The following is an 18,603-nucleotide window of genomic DNA, read 5'->3' as shown; positions in this document are numbered from 1 at the left end:
CTTTTATTTATATTCTTATTATCTTCAGTTCTCTTAAAAATATAGTTACCAGTGAATAATTAAGTTTATAATCAAATGTGACCTTTGTAAAGCGGTAAAATTATCTTTTTCTGTAACTAGGTCAGCTGTATGGACTGGAAAAATTTTGGGCTTACCTAAAATACTCTCAGCACAAGACTCCAGCTGTTGACCCCAAACTGCAAGAATACCTGAGTCAATTTAAGAGACTGGAGGACTTCAGGGTGGATGTAAGTTTCAATGCCTATTTTAAATAATATTTGGTGTACTGATATTTTCACTGCAAGGTAATCTGAGAGCATTGATTTCATGAGAAAGCAGCCTGATGAATTCTAAGGGCCTAAATCCTTTCAGTCCTACAAATGTGTGGAGAAACTAAACACCTAATAGGTTGCCCACATTTATTTTCAGCCCCCTCTTGGTGAAGAATGTGGCAGGAGGAGAGCAGGTGAGGAGTCAGGTCATCGCAGACATCAGTCCAACTCTTCCAAAAGCCTTTCCAAAGCTGCTGCTGCCTGTCAGTCCCGGGTGCTGGGAAGTGTTTCCTGTGGCAATTCCTCCATGGGCCATAGCAATGCAGCCACAAAATCTATAGAAAGTGATGTCCCAGAAAAATAAGACTTTGGATGACCTTGTGCCCTCGAGAATCATCTTTGGCATCGCTCCCCTGATCTGGAGATCTTCAAGGCGAGGCAATCTCTACCACGCGATGAAAAATGTATGGAAAAACAAAGGATGGGATTCTGTTTTTCACGGGATATAGTTCCAAAACACTTGCCCTAGGAGAGTTGCTCTTGGTTATGGGATCACTGGAAGGATCCTAGGGAAGATTCTTTGGCTTCAGTATTGCTTTCCTCAAGCTTTTTGTTTACAAAGAACTGCATTCCTTGCATATGCAAAAAAAAAAAAAAAAAAAAACAAACAAAAAACCAAACTTTGAGGGATGCCTTACATTTCAGCTCGGATTTCTTAAAAAAAGGTATGATATATACCCATATTTACTGTGCTGTCCTCACCCATATTTCCCTGTCACTTGTACTTTACCAAAGCAAAAAAAAAAATTACATTGTATGTAGAATATTAAATGGAAAGGAAGGATTTATGTGACTGGTTTGCTTTCAAGGCTAACTATCAAAAAAGTATGTTTTTCTGCAAAAGTACATTGGAGAACATGCAGCTGTATATGAAACTGCATTTCTGGATTCTATTTAAAGATATAGTTTCTTTTTTTTTTTTTTTCAGGGTCTCCATAGTTAGTATTTTATTAAGTATGGAGTTTGAGTGGACATAACTGGGATAGTGTTGCAGGTATTTCCTTCAGTGCTGATTCTTTAATAACTCAAGCAACAGAAAACTACAGGGGAAAACTGAGCTTTTGGTTTCATAGTGTCTTAAATTAACATTCAGTATCTACAGTTTGTGCAGATTGTTAAAATAGCCAACTATTAATAATCTGGGCTTGAGAGGTGTCTTCATTTGAATTCTCTTATGATTATGAAGTCTAGCAGGAGAGGCATAATTTTGATTTTTTTTTCTCTGGATTTCAAGTAATAATTAGTTTGGAGGGAAACAAAGTATTCCTTGTAAAATTTAATTTTTATTTGCTTTGTTTTGCAATATCTGAATGAAGTTCTGCTTAAATTGTGCTCGCTAAGCCTAAATGATTTCAAACAGGTCTCAAGACAATTTCACTGAATCTAAGTTATTTAAATACAAATCCATTTTTGTAGCTGAAAGAGGGGGATGTTTATAACCTGTCATGTCTTACTAACTTCATTACCTTGTTTTTAAAGACTCAAGAAGAACCAAGTGAATAACTACTCTTTCCAGGGGTAGGTGAGATGAATTCCATCTTGTTGTCAGTTAACTGTAGAACTACTTCAGTTAACTTTTAAAGTTATAAAGTGATGTCTAGCACAGATGCCTTAAACTGACTGCACAGTGATGGATGGAGCTTTAAACTACCAGCTAGCTGTCAAGAGGTTATAATGAATGTTAATTTTTCAGTCATTGTCCGGTGAATCTCACTGGGACAAATGATGGATGTTTGCATTGAAAGGAGTGGATGGTAGCAGTGACTTTCCCCACAGTTTATACCATTTCAGCAAAAAATGCAGCCTTTTGTCAGTGGCCTGTTCTAAGTGAATTTAAATTAAATGCATATACCAAGATTTGAAGTAAATATCCTATAAATATGCTGAAGTGACACATCTCAATCCTGTGTTTGATCCATGCCTTTTGCTACCCATGAAAATGATGCGAATGTAAATTTGGATTGAAATTGTATATAAAAGTAATAAATTTAGGATATTTCAATTTTTCATTGGAAAATGTGCAGATTAAGCTTTTAGTGTGTGTAATTTTGTGATATCTTAAAAAATTTTATAAAAACAACAAAAAACCCTAATAGTGTTGTATATCAAGTTTTTTTCCCCCCCAAAAGTGTGAAGAAAAACAACTTGAAAGAACGTAAGGCTGTAGATTTGCATGGGAATTTCTGCTGCACTGAGGTGTGGGGAAAATCCAGCCTGGTAAAGGTGAAAGTGCTTCTTGGAATGCAAGCCAGCTTTCTTCTCATGTGATTAGGTGTTTGTCAAAAACATGACAGGTGAATGATAAACATGGGGCAAGGCAGGGGGACTGAATACTTCACCTACTGAACTCTAGAGCTGCTCAGTGTTCCTTTAGTGAGCTGGACAAAACCACCACCCAAGTCCATCCACAGCTCTGGCTGCCTCTCAGGAATGCCCCTTTCACTTCCCAAGGGCTTGAGTCTTCCCTCTCTCCCTCTGCAGATGGTGGAAAAAACAATCCTTGCATTGCTGATGGTTTCCCTGTCTGGCTTCAAGTGGTTCATCACCTCTCAGTAACTGATGGACCTTGGTGCAGAGTTGTGTATCCAACATCCTTTCCCAAGCCTTTTAGGTCCATTTATTCCAACCTTAACTATGTCTTAAGACTGGTTGTGTTTTAACAGTGGTCTATGACTGACCACTTTGCAAATCTTAGACCTTGTCTAAAAATTCTCCCCTGTGCTTGCTGAAGAATTTCCAGGTTTGTCTTTATTTCTTCTGTTGACAAATAACCATACAAACACTTTAAAACATTACCCTGCCTGAAAACAGATTTTTGTCATGCTTAAAATAGTGGATTCTAACAGCTTTTTAAAATGGAAGATTTCAAGCTGGCTCTTGTTCCTGTTGGAGACCAGATAATGTTTTCCTACACTGAGCAGCAGTAGCCTGTCTGTGTTTTAACAGGGATCTGGATTTCTGTGGGAGATAAAGCATTAGAAATGGATGGTTTGTATTCATAGCAGCCTCCATGCTGCAGCCTTTGCTTCGGGCACTGCTGAGGTGACAAATGACACTCCCTTGGCTCCAGGCTGAGAGGACACTTAAGAGTGGCTGAGGATCTCTTCCTGACAAATCCCACAGCTTCATCAGGCTCCATCTGTCACCTCAAGAGCTTTCTTCTCTGCTGTCTTCAGCCTCTGTGCTTTTGGGATTTCAGGTAAACAACCCTTCACCTGCATTTCAGCCAACCCTGGCACACAGGTTCTGTCACAGCAAGCTTAAACCCAATCTGTGAGCACCTGTTAAGAAACATTCACCTTTAACCATAAATTACAAGCCAGGAGAAGGATTTGCTTTCCATCTGTAAGCAAGTGTGCAAGGCCAGAGTTACATTATTACACATGTTAAGGAGAAAAGGAATAACCAAATCTTTTGTACTGTTCCATACAGAGGAATAGAACTCTTCCTAGAGGACACAAAACCCCACAAACTCTTACTGTATTGTCAAACAGAATATTGGCAAAGAGACTCAAACAAAGCCTATGAAAGGTTTAACTCCTCCCTGCCCTTTACAGCAAAGACAGTAAAATCAAACTGATTTTGAGGTAGACAAAAGCTCAGAACTGAGATACTGAAGCAACATCCATAGCAGAGTGCCAAACTGATTTTATATGCTGTGTCCAACTCTGAATGATAGAAAATTTAAGTCTTAGTCAAGGAAAAGTAGATCTAGCTCAATAAAAAGATACAAACAAGTACAAGCATGTGAGATAATTCTGTAGTCCTTACTGGAAATTCAGAATGTTTAGAGCAAGTAACAACATGGTACTTTTTTTTTTTTTTTAACCAAGGAGGTTTGAAAAAACATCTCCTGCCAAAATGAAGCATTTTTGGGAAGTGGTGTGCAAATTGAGACAGAAATGTCAAAACAATGATGACTAAAACTAATTTAACACCAAGTCTAGCCTAGGAAAACAAATTATATATTAAACTGGAAATGTATTTTGTTTCTGAAGATGAGACACTTCCATCAAGACCCTCATGTTGCTTAAACAAAATTTACCACAGTTCAACGTGCCTGTCATTTTACCTAACACTGAATTTTGACCAAGTGATTGACACAAATGTTCCACGGCTGAACACCTCCATCAAATTTTTCTAATTGCACTGAAGCTTGAATGGATCTGTTATGCTAAATTATGCTGTGTGTCAACTTTTTATAAACATGAAAGCTACAGTGTGCTTTAAAGCACTTTTTTTAGGTTATGAGCTTTAGATCACTAGTGACTTTGTATGTAGGATGGATGAGATTAATTTAAATCCACTAGACATAGAGATTAAGTCTGTGCAATGTTCTGCTGCCATGGGACAAGTTTTGTATTCTTCATAGTTACCATTAAGGTGCTTCAAGGCAAAACTCACCCTTTACCCCTCTTGTTGTTCGGCTAATCCTGAAAGTTAAAATTTAAGCATTGTCCTTCTGAAGCAATTTTAAAACCCCAGCAACAGAACTACACCCAACTTCCATGTGATTAAGCTTCACTGCCTTCCTGATAGCAAGGGGAAGGAAAAGACTGCACTTGGGCTAGTAAGTCACAGCAGATGCAAAGCTACTCTTCCTTCAGAAGTTATCTTTCTTTCACCTGTAGGAAGTTAGTCCATCAAGCAGATAAAAGCATGAGGAACAGCTGTGCCAGACTTAGCAATACCAACAGCTGCACTGAGTGAAGAGCAGAGAAACTCAGCAAGTGTCAAGAACTTCCAGCTATGACTCTGGATAGCAGAAGCTTTAACACTCTGGATAGCAGAAGCTTTAACACACACATTTATTTTCATATGGAAGCCTGGGGATAAAAAACTTATCCGATTGTCCTAAGGGATAGTTGGGCAAGCTGCCTTTTTCTGTTCCACAACTACGCAAGCTGGGTGCCATGATGAGGTGCAACAGCTGTGCAATAGCTGAAAGTGAAAGGCATACTGTAAATGTAGTGTAAAACCCTTTACAGTGACACTTACCTAAAAGAAAAAAAATCCCTGGTGAAGCATCCAGCTACAGAACTGGTGTTTAGTTACTCCCAGGCCCCGTCCTATGCAAGGAAGCTTTTATTTATCCTGTTGGTTCCCACTGCTCCATCTGCACCACATATTTCTGTGGTTAGTTACAGCAGCATGCCCAGCATTTCAGCAGAGTTAGATGATTAGCAGACACTCAATCCAAGCCTGGACACGGCACTGTTGCTCAGCTTATAAGGACGTGACTCAAGCAGAAGCCAGTGCTTACTGAATTCACACCTCCCAGGAGTGTCCAGCCTGCAAACGCAACTTCTGTGGAGAAACAGCTCCATTTCTGTTACTTCTTCCATGCCAAAACAATTCTATTTCAAGACTGGAGATGAAAGAAAGAGAATTCATCTTGCCTTCTAGGACAGGTGAGTTACACACGACTTCACAGAGGAGTTTTTGTTTATTTGTTTCATTTACATCAATATGAATCTCTTTCAGTCAAATAGGAATAAAAAAAGTAGTCATCCCTGGAATTTCAGAGTTTACAGTTCAACAGAATGTATATATATAAATTGTTACTGTAGACTTAACACAGGTGAAATCTGCAACCAGAGGTACAAACACAAGCCAGGAGGCTGCTGTTCTTGTCCTGTTAATGCCAGGTGACGTATTCCTTATGCTCTATGTAGCACTCAGTTACTAAAATGCTTAATTTATATCACTTTTTCTCTCCCACCATAAATTCACTGGCACAGGTTTAGTGTCTTAAATACTCTTACCTGAGTAAGTCTTCAAGATTCCTCAACAGCAGGGACTTGATAGGGAAAACAACTCCACCAGGACAAAGAGCAGCATTAACAGCAGTGGCTGCTCCATCTATCCGAGACTTATACCCCTTTTTATTGCATCACATTCCAGCTCTGCTCACCGGCTTCTAGACAAAGTCTGACAGCAGGTGTGGTATTGTACATGCTTTATTAAAATGGTACTCATATTTACAATATCTGCAGAAACAATCCCTCCCAAGTCTTGCATTCAGACAGACACACACACAGACACACGCGCGCGACGCCCCTTCACTCTACGGGGGGGTGAAGGCTCTGCTCCCAAAAGTTAGGCAGCTTCTGGAAGAGGAGGAAGGGAGACTTCTTTTGTGTGTTTGTAATTCATTAAAAAGAAGCATGGGAGTATGCATTTGGCCATCACAATGCTAATTTAAGTATATGTAGTATTAACATATGGCAGTAACACTGAGTACTCCTCTTTTACATTCTATACACAGAATGACATCAAGGTTTTCCAGTCGACAGAACATTCCAATTCAGTCTCACTGCTGCTTGTAGTGACTATGAAACCTCAATTTGGGGGCTGTCCCTTAAAACAATTCAAGTCTATGTAAGCGAAATAAGGCACAATTAATATTTGATTTGATTTAGAGGATGGGAAAAAGGGGGAGAGGCAGGCTTCAGATAACAGTTGTTGTAGAAGAAACTTTTTTTACCCAATCCTTTTGAGAAAAGGATGACTTTTATCCCCATCCTAATCTACATGGACTTCTCTTAGAGAACTGAAATATTCTGCCGGGCTACTAACGCCCACATAGAAAACAAAATTGGAAATTCACATTTTTAACACCGGCTTCAGTAGTCTAACCTACTGATGCTGATGTGGATGAGTACATCTTTCTTTTAATGCTGAAGGAGAAGACACACACAGAACAAGATTCAAACCTTCCTCTGAGCTTGAAGACTCACGTCTTTTAGAGAGCTTGTAAGGTACACTAGTTGAAGGCTTCAGCTTACTGATAAAAAGGAATAGCATTTTTGCCTTTAAATCCCTGGCCCCTCTTCACTAACGAAGCCTAACCAGACATTACAAATAAACTGCAACAAAAAATTTGGCAGCACAAAGAATGTCTAGTATTCAAATCTTCATTTGTGAGTATATTATTTTCCTCGTACAAAACCTGTTGAATGTTTTTTCGCAGCAGATGAACTGTACCCAAAGATGCAGGACATTCTGTGATGGGGAATAAGAGGTTGCAGTTCCGAAGGCCCCTGACTTTGGTTGTTTACAAAGTTCATTCCTGTTTAGTGTGATCCTTGGTATCTTCCTCATCTGTGTATTCTGATGGTTCTTCCCCTGGTTTTAGGAGTCTACCTACGTAGTCATACTTTTCTGAAAGAGATTTATGATTCCATTACAATTAAATACAGCTGTATTTGCTTGCTAGCCCATACTACTGCAAATTCACTTTTTCTCCTACACACTACATTTCTAAATCTCAATCACTGAAATTGACAGTAATTTAGCAGCAAGCTCAGCCTCCTAAAGCAATCTTTCTACCATTACTTTCTCTAACTGTGAGTACTTTGTTTCCATTCTCCTCCAGCTAATCAGGCAAGATTTATCACCCAAGGGCTAAAAACCACTGCTCTTCAATCCTTCAGCCTGTTTTGATCTCAATTAGCATGAAAAATTATTCCCCCTCCCTCCAGAGGCATACTTCCACATTTTTCAGAAATTATTTTAAGACAAACTCATTCAAACCCTTTATGTTAAAGCAACTCTTAGTCCTAATGATAATTTCATGGCATCCAAAGCCACCAACCTCGAGTGGGAGTTCTACCAGCTCAACTGATGAGATTTGGGAGTGAAATTCTGTGCCAAAGAGCTAAGAGAACAGTTTTCTTGTAGAAAAATTAAAAGGTTAAAAAAGCTATAGTGACATATAGTGAAAGCCTCTGTGGTAGAAAGGCACAAAATCCTTGGTCTGATCTTAACAAAGTTACATTGCACACACATTAGGGGGGACCTTGCTGCAGTCTACACCTCCCCCTTATGAGGGGCAGACACTTCAAGGGCTGTGTCAGGGGAGGGTTGGGTGTTAAGAGAAAGCTTCTTCACCCAGAGGGTGGTTTGGGCACTGGCACAGGCTCCCCAGGGTACAGCACCAGCCTGAGAGAGGTTCAAGTAGCATTTGGACAATGCTCTCAGGCACAGGGTGGGATTTCTGGGGACGATCCTGTGCAGGGCTAGGAGTTGAAATCGATAATCCTTCAGGGTCCCTTCCAACTCAGCATATTCTGTGATAACATTACTGTCAACACCTCTTTAAAAGGTTCCCCAAGCCCAAATCAGTCATTTTTATTAAAAGCATTTGCTTAAGCTGATAATTGGAGAATTTACCTTTAAATTGCATTTCCCACTCTCTTACGCTTTCCATCTGTACAGCATTTAAGTCCGATAGGTCATCATATTCATCTCTGAGTGCATCTTTATCTAGACAGAAAGTTGCTAGTCCCCTGGAGGCATCTCTGCCAGCAAATATTCCATATGGCCCCTCTGAAAACAAAAAGACAAAATTGATACCTTCACGTCTTTGTTTATGGTGACCAAACCTCAGTTCTTTACATAGTCTGCCAAAGCCATGCATTAAATTTCTGCAGTGATGGGAACAGCAGCAGTTTCAATGCCATGGCTGTTTGACATTCAACAGCACTGCAATTCAATCTTTAATATCACTAGGAGATAAAGTCTGCTGAGAGAAGCAGAACCAGGAAAACAGCTTTGAAGGGATATCTAGAAAAATCCCTGTCAGTTGATGCAAATTCCAAAGGGACCAGAGGCTGGAATTCAAAAGAAATACACTTCTATTAAGCAACATATTGAATATTTACAAGTCGAGTATGAACAGAAGCAAAACTGTAAACTGCACAGACATCTTAATTAGAAATCCATTATTATAAATAAATAGAATTCAAGAGGGCTAATTAATGATTTCACTTCACTTACAGAATCACAAGAACTTTCTACATCTTTTGTGACATTTCATACTTCTAAGGAAATCATCTCACTTATTCTGGGCAGCAGATCCCCTCTACCCTTAGCCTGTAATGCTCTTGAAAACAGCACAAATTGTCACATTAGGAATATAAAGCAACTGCTTCCTCTGTGCTTTCTGACCAATGCAAAGCAGCCGAAATACCTGAATAAAATTTTGAGCAATGACTGTGAAATAAATATTATTACCAAGAGAAATGGACAATTTGTAAACCAACAATTTGCAGGGTAATTGGGTTTCCCAAATTTTAATTAACCGAAAGAACTTTAAGCATATAATTTCTTAGATTTTCTTGACCTATAGCCAAATACCTTAAATTCAGATCAATTAAAAAACCTAAACCAATAAAAAACCCCTGCATTTTAAAATTTCCTGCAGCAGCCTAGCACCATGGAGAGACCCAAGACTTGCTACTTGGTGGTGAAGAGGCCAGAACTCTCCTCTGGCTTACCTCTCTACAGTGGCTGTCAGCCTGAAGAAAAGGCAGCACCCAAGGGCAAGAATGAACACAAGCAAGTGGCAACACACTGTCCTTGAGCCCCTCTACTGCCTGCTGGAGCAGCTCAGACCTTTTCTGCAGCAGGACAAGCCGTGGGGAATGACTCCGAAAGGCTGGCTCCTCCTGGCGCTGGCTCCGGCCACCACCACCCCTATCTGCTCCTGCCCGGGCTGACTCCGGGCTGACACATGGGCTGGGTGCACAATTCCTCAAGTGGGGAACCCGAGCACCATGTGGACTAGAAGAAACTGTGTCCTCACCACAACTGGTGTTGTCTCTCCACCCCAGAGCGCTTGGCACTGTGAGCTGCTCACAGTCACACCTGAGAACAGAAGGTTGTCCCGTGTGCCAAAGGCAATTCCCTCATCCCTCTGGAAACAAACCAACTGATCCCAAAACACCATTTCACAAGGAGCGGATATTAGAGAATGAACTATCAGCTGGAAGTTTGCACTGTACCAGTCCGACCATAATGACGAACAGCATCTCTGTGCTCATCCTTTCAGGTATTTACTCCAAGAACAGCATTCATGGGAACTACCTCAGGGATCAGGGGCTACAGGTACAGTACTTCAGGAGGGCTGCCTTTCCTATCTGCATCCTGAATTATGTATTCATTTGAAAAGCAGGATTTAGACACTGAAATCAATCCTGTACCAATGCACTCTGCATGCTCAGTCACTTCCACAGGACAGGCTAAGAGGCAGCAATGACCACCAGCAGCAACACAACGGTTTCTTCAAACAGAAAGTCCTGCTTCAACCAAAACAGCCATCATTCAAGTGATGTCATTTTGATGTTCTGAATGAAGAACATGGGAGCTATAAACAGCTCTTACAAACACCACAATTAGTAATTCCTTAAAAGCAACTAGAAATTGTTACTTAGTGACCTCACCAACAGTATTCTATCCCAAGTTTTTCCTTTCTCTGAAGTGTTTCAAGCAAATGTGTCTATAAATCCTACTATTTGCACAAGGTGTTTTCCAAACTCTGGCTAAGCAGAGAGTAGCCCCCTGCTCCCCTTCCCTTCTACCCTGCACTTTGTGGTTTGTGAAGTTTCACAGCACCTGTTGAGATGCCACCTCTTGGCCCACCAGCTTGATTCCAATTTCTTATGTTAAAAAGAGAATATTATATTTATCTGTATCAAGCACTGAACATTCTTAAGTCTCAATAACACTTAACTGAAACCATGAACACTTACAATACATCAGTTTGCATTAAGATTAATGGATGCAAAATTTCTGCAAGAACCTTGTAATAATCTCAGACACTGTTACACCAGTATATTTTTTCTTTCCTAAGACTGAATTTGAACTAACATTCCAGAATGTTTATTACATAAGTATTCAGAAGCCACAGAGGAATCATCAAGCCAGGTCCAAGCACTCAGTGGAATGCTAACTTGTAAAAACCAACCTTTGGACTCAGTAGACAACATTTTGAATTCCAGCTCTGCAAAAGTAACTCAGAAATGTGTTCTGCTCTTTAATCCTATGCGAAAAGGTAAATATTGAATTGTGATTATTAGTAAATGGTGCAAGCTTGGCTTCACCTTGGTTCCTACAGCAGAAGTTCAGAGATCTCAGTATGAGCAATCTACTTCAAGATGTAAAGCTTCCATTCAGGTGCTTCTACAGAGTTTAACTACAGTGTTTTACATTAATACCAAACATACAGGTTTGGGTTTCTGCTCTAAGCCCTAGTCTATAACTCACTTATATATAAAAAACTAGTGCAACAGTCTGAAAAAGCTATTTTGCATATCAGATTTCACTGCACTTGGAGAAGTGTCCAGGAAGGTGCCAGCACACAAAATCCCGGGCAGAAAATATCTTTCAGGAACCTGATTGAGGCAGAGACATCAGTGCAATCCTAGACACACTCCCACGGAGTTCTTTCATGGCCTGATGCAATTTACTCTGCAAACCCTACCCACAGTCCTTCTTGCCTTTCCTTTTGTCTGCCCACCTATTTAACCTGGCTCCTGCTGTAAATAATTGATTGCAGCATGACATGTCAGACACGCTGAGGAGAGGGCAAGAAGAGCAGCTTGCAGCACAGGTATGTAAACCAAAGCAAGTTTCTGAGACTAGATCACAACATTTCAGTGGGTTTTTTTTTTTTTTTTTTTTCTGTATCCCCAAATTAGCCATTTCACAGTCAAATACGTCTTTAAAAATTTCTCCTCCCACTCCTATTTGGCATAGTATAACAACAACAAGAGTCAGGGAAGCGTCAAAATCAATTAAAACATGTCTGCTACACGTTACTTGGTTATATGGAGGTACGAGTCTTCCATAAAGGAAACAATGTTCCTTGAAGAATGCTTTTCTTCCCATCATGGCTTTCACATTTAAAGAACTCTGTTTCAGAGCCTTTGTTTATTTTAGCCCTGAGACCAGTTATCAAGCCCACATATTTGCCTCCTTATCTCCACATGTATACCTCCACGTTCATACACTGCATTTCCCCTGTGTAAAGTCCTCATCTACCTCACAACTCACTTTGTATAAAGTACACCCTTCTCTAAGCTACAACACATGCAAAACGTTGCTACCCACCACCTGCAGAGCTTCACCTGCCCTCAGAAGCCAGTTAAGAATTTAGCAGCCTTGATGAATTTGACATCCTGTTCAGCCTGACATTTGTCTTTATTCACAATAAACTGGGTACCTTGAGAATCGATAAAGTCAAAGTCTCTTCAGACCATAAAAATGCATTCAAGATTTCTAACATCTCCTAGCACTGTTTTGGTTCTCTAATGAAGATTTAATTTCTCTTTGCAGACAAGGAAAAAAAATCTATTAAACCTAAAGCAACATATTAAAAATTCCAAATGAAGTTTTTATTTGGAAGCAGTGCTTCTAGTCACTTCCTCCAAAACAAGGTAAACTGGATCTTGGAACAGCAGATGTTCCAATTTTCGGCCAGTTTGGCCAACAGTTCCCCCAGCAAAACCTGTGCTGGCATCCAACTTCAGAGTACATTCCTGATTGCCAAAGAGGCTCCCTGACCATTTCAGTCTGGTGGCAGCTTTGTGGAACATCCCAGACTATTACTCCAACACCAGTAACAAAGGTGAATGTTGTACACTGAACTTTGGATGGCTCCAACAGGGCAGCACGGGGAATACACCACAGACAGCCACTTGTGGACTTTATAGCTAATGAAGTGATAGGTGAGCTGAGAATTGTATTTGTTATCACAAGGCCCATGTGATTCCTCTAAAGAAACCACACAGGTTAACAACAAGGTTCAGTTTTAAACCAGCAGCTTTGGTTTCTTCAAATACTCAAAAATCACTTCAAAGGAATCCCCAAATATGCATCTCTGGGCTCCATAAGCTACTGGAAATAAACCCCAGTTTTGTCTGAAGTTTAGATACTCATGGACAACTTGTTAATCTGCAGACAAGAATAAGAACTAATCTCCTCCTTCATGTGAGTTATGGCAAAAGGGGGACAGGCTCCAAAATTATGAACTACTGCATTATTCTACCACTTTGCCTACTTTTTGCACTTCAAATTGAAGTGAGACCTTCACTAGCTGTTTCAAATTTTCTATCTGAATCCTGACACGTTTGTTCAGTGTTGAATCTTTCATGAGAGAATGAAAAAGCTGAAAGTTACACTAAGCCATTTGGAGACGTAGCTTGAAAGCAGAAGGTTTCTAATAACATTTATCACCAGGAATTCGAGGTGACATAATTTTAACGTTACTGTTCCAGATTCACATGAAAGGGAAGATGTGGGTCAATTTTAAGTTACAGCTTGCATAGGAAGTATGTGTTCTTAGGAGACCAATCCACCAGCTAAATGGGGACTCTACAGATGTGAAGCCTACATGCTAAGATGGGAACTGCCCAGAAACAGAGGTCTAAACCTGATTCCTCAGACAAAGCCAGAGAGTCTCACTCTCTCTTTTGCTTACTTGCTCCTTAACTCTGAGGTTAAGAATAAAAATAAGTGCAGGAATCAATGACCCAATTTCAACTAAAGGGGCAGACAACCAGCACTGGTAAGAGAGCCTGCAGGCCAGCAGTAAGGAGCTTTCTGGAAGACAGCTGCATTCTAGAGAAGGACCCAGAGTCCACATCTTGGCTTAGTGAGAAATGCTCTGACCACCAGTTTATTTCCTAAACAGACAAGCAATGCTGGCCAGGCTTTTTAGTTCAATGAGAGCAATGCTGCTGTGTATTGGACTTAACACCTACATGTCACTAACAATGATGTCACTATCACATTTCCTTTCTCTTGCTTTGAGCACACCTGCTTGATCAGGCCCTTCAAATGTCAGGTGACTCAATGATCTGAGGTTTTTTCCAGCCTAATCAATTTTCTGACTGGAACATGATTGGTTTAAAGAGGAACTAGGAATTTACACAGACCTCTTATGAAACACACAGTTGTTCAAGTTTTAAGGAATATACTGAGGTTGTGAAACAGGGAAAAAGAAATCTAAAGAACAAGAAAGAGAGCTAACAGGCACACAGAGGGCAAGCAGAGGAGGAGACAGAGTGCTGATCTTCCTGCACAAAAGCACTTGACTGCTCTCCATGAGCATGGCCTAGAGGCTCAGAACAACCTCTACCCTGGCAGCAAAGGCACTATTACTCCCTTTAACCAGAAGTATGGAAACAATCTCTCACCAATATGCATGTATACACTTTTAGTTTTACTGCTTCTGGCTGGACCTCACTTCTTTATCCAGAAATGCTATTTGTCTGAAAAGCTGAATGCCAGGGCGAGATACACTTCCACTATACAGACAACCAAAGAGCTGACCAACACCAGAACAACTGAGAAGACCTTTCCACACTCTACAGAAAACATTTCTTTCCCCCAGTCTTATCCTCTGTACTTATCTGCAACCCCTCAGCCTGTTGTGTTCTTCAGATAAGGCCACCCTTAACAGTATTCTCCAAACACAACACATGTAGAGTCCCTCCTGCAACACTTCACTCGAACCATACCCTTAGAAAGGATGGATGGAAAAGCACCACTGCCATGTGGTCAACAGTGAAATTTATGGCACTCAACTTCAAAGAAAGTCTACCAGCATCAGATTATTTTTACACAAATTATGGCAAAAAATGACGGCTGTTTATTCAAATGAAATTAAGTCAGTTTTCCCTTCATGGAAAATAAACTATGATGGAATACTCTTTGTGGAAGGAACTACTACTATCTAATCTATTCTTCTTTGCAAACTTGGAAAACCAGAGATCTTCATGACATCGTGAAAGACAAGTGGAATGAGAAATGAGTTGACAGTGACAACATGCTGCAGTGAAGGGAAAGTCAGGAAATTGATTTTTTTAAGATCATGAAACATTAAGAACCAAGAAGTGACGTGAACAGTTGTACACTCAGGGTTGCTTTGTCATGCTCAAAGATGGGTACTTTTCATAAATGCACAAAGTATTTACTCCATTAATCAAAACCTGTTTACAGCATTACTCTGGCATGCAAATTCAACTGCTAAATATTAAGATTTGCTGACATAAAGGTATACTAACTCTTACAAGGCTCTTCTACTGACAAATATACAACCAGAAATCTTGATGCAAACAAACACACAAAGTTAAATGTTACAATCAATGAAAAGTAAAAAACTGTCTCTCATTCTAAGATATAAAACCAACACAGCACACACAGAAGGTATCAATGACTAGACCCTAAGCCATGAGATGTGATTACAGATGGGAAATTGTCCCAGTAGAGGTTCTCTGACAGTCTGGTTATGTGGTATTTTCAATAGTCAACCCCTAACTGTTTATTTCTTTTGGAGTTTGTGGATGATAAAGGGAAAGGCAATTAATTAGATTTAATAATCAGTCAAAGCATTCTAGGTCACTGACTCAGCGGGGCACGAGCAAAAGTGGAATTTAATACACCCAAGTGAAGTCTTGAACAAGTGGCGTATTTGCGGGACAGAGCAGCATTTTGGGAAAGAATTTGTCAAGTAAAGTTTTAAATTAAGAGTTCAATGAAAGCAAAGTGGTTTTGGGGGGCACAGACTGTTATATGTGCAGTTTAGCCTTCTACTTTTAGCTAAAATACATTAAGAGACACCAATGACTAACAGTATACCAGTGAGATAAACTGTGGAAGGCTTAAAAAAGACAACATGAGAAAAACAAAGAAAAAAAATTGGGAAACATTCAGATTAAATGTTTGAGAAAATGGCAGTTTGAAAGGATGGCTTCAACACTCCAGCATTATTTAAAAATACTTTAACTGTATGTATGTAAAGGGCTCCTCAATGAAATGGACCACTGTGTAACAGGAGTTGCTGGATGGAAACTTAAAACCAGGAGAACTTTGAATAAAATGAGAAGTTTGGTGAAAACTTTAATGTAACCTCAACTGTTGGACAAACATCTGGACTAGATGACGATTTTGTGCATTTTAAACTTTCTGCTGTAAGTAGAAAAAAAAAAAAAAAAGGAACGGCTTGGCATCCAAACTCCACTGAAGGAGAAAAACCAGACCTCACTATGAAGATGTGAGAAGGCACCTGAGGCAGCCACGTTATTCAGCATTAACCCAGTCCTGCTGAGCACTGACAGTGAGCCCTCAGCCACTGCTTTCCACTGCCTTCACATCAGTACCTCAACAAGCTACTAAAGGCTCATAGTCAGAGCCTGAAATATCAGCAAAGCCAATGTCCTCAGCTCTGTTAAGATTTGGCCACGCTTTGTTGGTATGCTTTGCACTTCCCTTGCCACACTCCAGCTATGAGACATAAAATTTCCATGAGAACTGCTGGGGACATCTGGCTGAAGCCTTCCTGAAGAGATCTCAACCAGCTGTAGGAGACTTTTCCACCTGAACTCTTCTCAGATTTTTAAGGCCTGCAAATTACTTATTAGTATTCTTCTTTTCAGCCACAAAGAAGTTGCAAGGAAAAACTCCCTGATATGTATCCAAAAAGGGAAACCACGTCAGCAGGACACAAAAATCATCATCTTTGGCAGAGAACACAGAACTGATGATGCACTGCTTGAGCTTTACATGCAACATCCCAAGTTACAGATCTGATAGACGAAAACGATGGCACTTCTGTTAGAAAAACCCAATCTTTCACTACATGGACAAAAAAAAAAAAAAAAATAAAAAAGCCTTTGTCCCTCTCCATGAAATGCCAGAAGCACTGCTTTTAAGGAAAGCAGCTGCTACCAGTTATCAAAAAGCAGATTGATGTCCTAGAACATTAAGTTTTAGCTTCCTCACAATAAGAGGCCTCCAAAGGTTGACAGTGTGAACCACTGATGGTATCTGGAGAGCAGAACCTGACATTTCACTCAAGTTTGATACACAAAAGGGAGAAAGTCAGTGTTTACATCATGGTCCAACATCATTTCACAGAGCACTCTGTCAGCTTGCTGGTGTTTTAAGTTTCATGCAGCATGCTTGTTACCTGCATTTCATGCCAGCACACAGGTCTCAGTTTAAAAAAACCCTAAACAAGAGAGACAAAAGAACTGGCCTGATTGAGTGTCATGAAAGCTGCAGCTCACCAGGCTGTGTTTTCTCAGCTTTACTGGTTAATAAACAACATAAAGCAAGGTACTTCGGATTCCACAGGGAACTTTTACAGTACCCAGCCAAAAACGCATTTCGGTTCAATTACAGCAGTTCCACTTTCTGCAACTGGTATCATAAACTTTGAGAATAAAGTAGTTACAATATTCTAGCCCAGTTCAACCAAAGAACTGCTTGTCCCTTCCCCGCCAAGAGCCAAAGGCTTGTTACATGCCAGCTTTGTGTTTTCCTTTGTGTAACCTCAATTATTAGATAATAATAAATGATTACTTAACTTGAACTATCTCCTGGGGGAGTGGGAAGTATCCTCTCTCCCCTCCACCCCTCTCACAAGGAAGACTGCCATGCCTACTATGAAAACTCCTGCACAGTTTGATTAGAGCAAGTTTTCCAAACCACCATTGTTTAAAGAAGAAAATTATCAGCAGTCATAAAGCTCATTTCCTTTGGCATCACTCGTGGACACGGTGCTCACCAGTAAGTTTACCCACCTCGTTACTACAAATGTTGTTTATCATGAGAAAATAGGGCTGCGGTCTCACATTGTACGAGGTGAATACAAAACCAGAACCAGTTTCTTTGAAGCTCGATTTCCTGCACCTCTGAAATACACATTTCCTCTCCGAAGAGGAGTGCTGTCTGTCTGTCTGTTTACGAGACTGGCTTGATTTCTGCACCCTTCCCAACAGCAGCAACACACTAGTCCCTGAGCTCTCCTTGCCTATGTCTATCCTGACTAAAAGCCACACTCAATACGGCATTCACACCTAAATAAACAAACAACCAGCTGGATGGTTTCCTCTCCTGAGCCGTAAGCGCTACAACGAAGACAGCACTGCTCGGCTGCACTTGGGAAACCTACTAGAAGAGACAGAAAGGGGGGAAAAAAATAAAAAGAGAATTAACCACGGCAGATCCAAATTAAGGCATGTGGGAAGAGGACGGCCGCCTGAGGAGCGCCCCGAGGCGCTGAGCATCACCGGTGTAACACCCAGTGTAACATCCAGGGCAACACCGCCGCCGGGACCGCCCCCATCGCCCCGTCGGCTCACCGGGCCCGTAGAACTTGCTGCCTTTGGTCACGTCGAAGACTTTGCCGTTGACAGCCAGGAGGATGCGAGGGTTGCGAGCACCGTCGAACTCGCGCAGCTGCTCCAGCGAGAAATCCCGGCGCTTCATGCGCGGCAGCGCGGCGGCCTCGCCCTGCCGGGCCGCGCCCCCCGGCCCGTTCCGCGTTCCCCAGCGCAGGTAGAGGCGGTAGGCCGCCAGCAACGCCAGGGCCAGCAGCCCCACGCCCAGCAGCATCTCGCCGCTCGCCAGGGCCGCGCCGCCCGCCCGGCCGCCCTCAGTCCTGAGCCGCCCCTGCCCATCGTCCGCCATCGCTGCCCGG

At 41.1% G+C, this 18,603-nt stretch overlaps 2 protein-coding genes across 5 annotated transcripts in view; one reads left to right on the top strand and one right to left on the bottom strand.

Annotated features, from left to right (window-relative positions):
• Window positions 1-2,425, top strand: part of LARP1B (La ribonucleoprotein 1B) — a 27,235-nt gene extending 24,810 nt beyond the window's left edge. For all 4 annotated transcript variants that reach the window (XM_083861183.1, XM_083861184.1, XM_083861185.1 and 1 more), the window contains 2 exons: window positions 121-248; window positions 430-2,425. In XM_083861183.1, the coding sequence (XP_083717309.1) occupies window positions 121-248; window positions 430-636 (335 nt within the window). In that variant the 3' untranslated portion in view covers window positions 637-2,425. The remainder of the gene's footprint in view (window positions 1-120; window positions 249-429) is intronic.
• PGRMC2 (progesterone receptor membrane component 2) lies at window positions 1,213-18,603 on the bottom strand. The gene is made up of 3 exons (XM_083861210.1): window positions 18,266-18,603; window positions 8,508-8,663; window positions 1,213-7,496 (listed from the first exon to the last, which is right to left on the bottom strand). Exons 1-3 carry the CDS (start codon window positions 18,591-18,593, stop codon window positions 7,399-7,401), a joined length of 582 nt encoding a protein of 193 aa, XP_083717336.1. The 5' UTR covers window positions 18,594-18,603; the 3' UTR covers window positions 1,213-7,398.

This window comes from Zosterops lateralis, assembly GCF_965231275.1.
Source record: "Zosterops lateralis genome assembly, chromosome: 5".
Classification (NCBI taxonomy): Eukaryota; Metazoa; Chordata; class Aves; order Passeriformes; family Zosteropidae; genus Zosterops; species Zosterops lateralis.
This window is presented reverse-complemented; position numbering and strand designations above follow the sequence as displayed.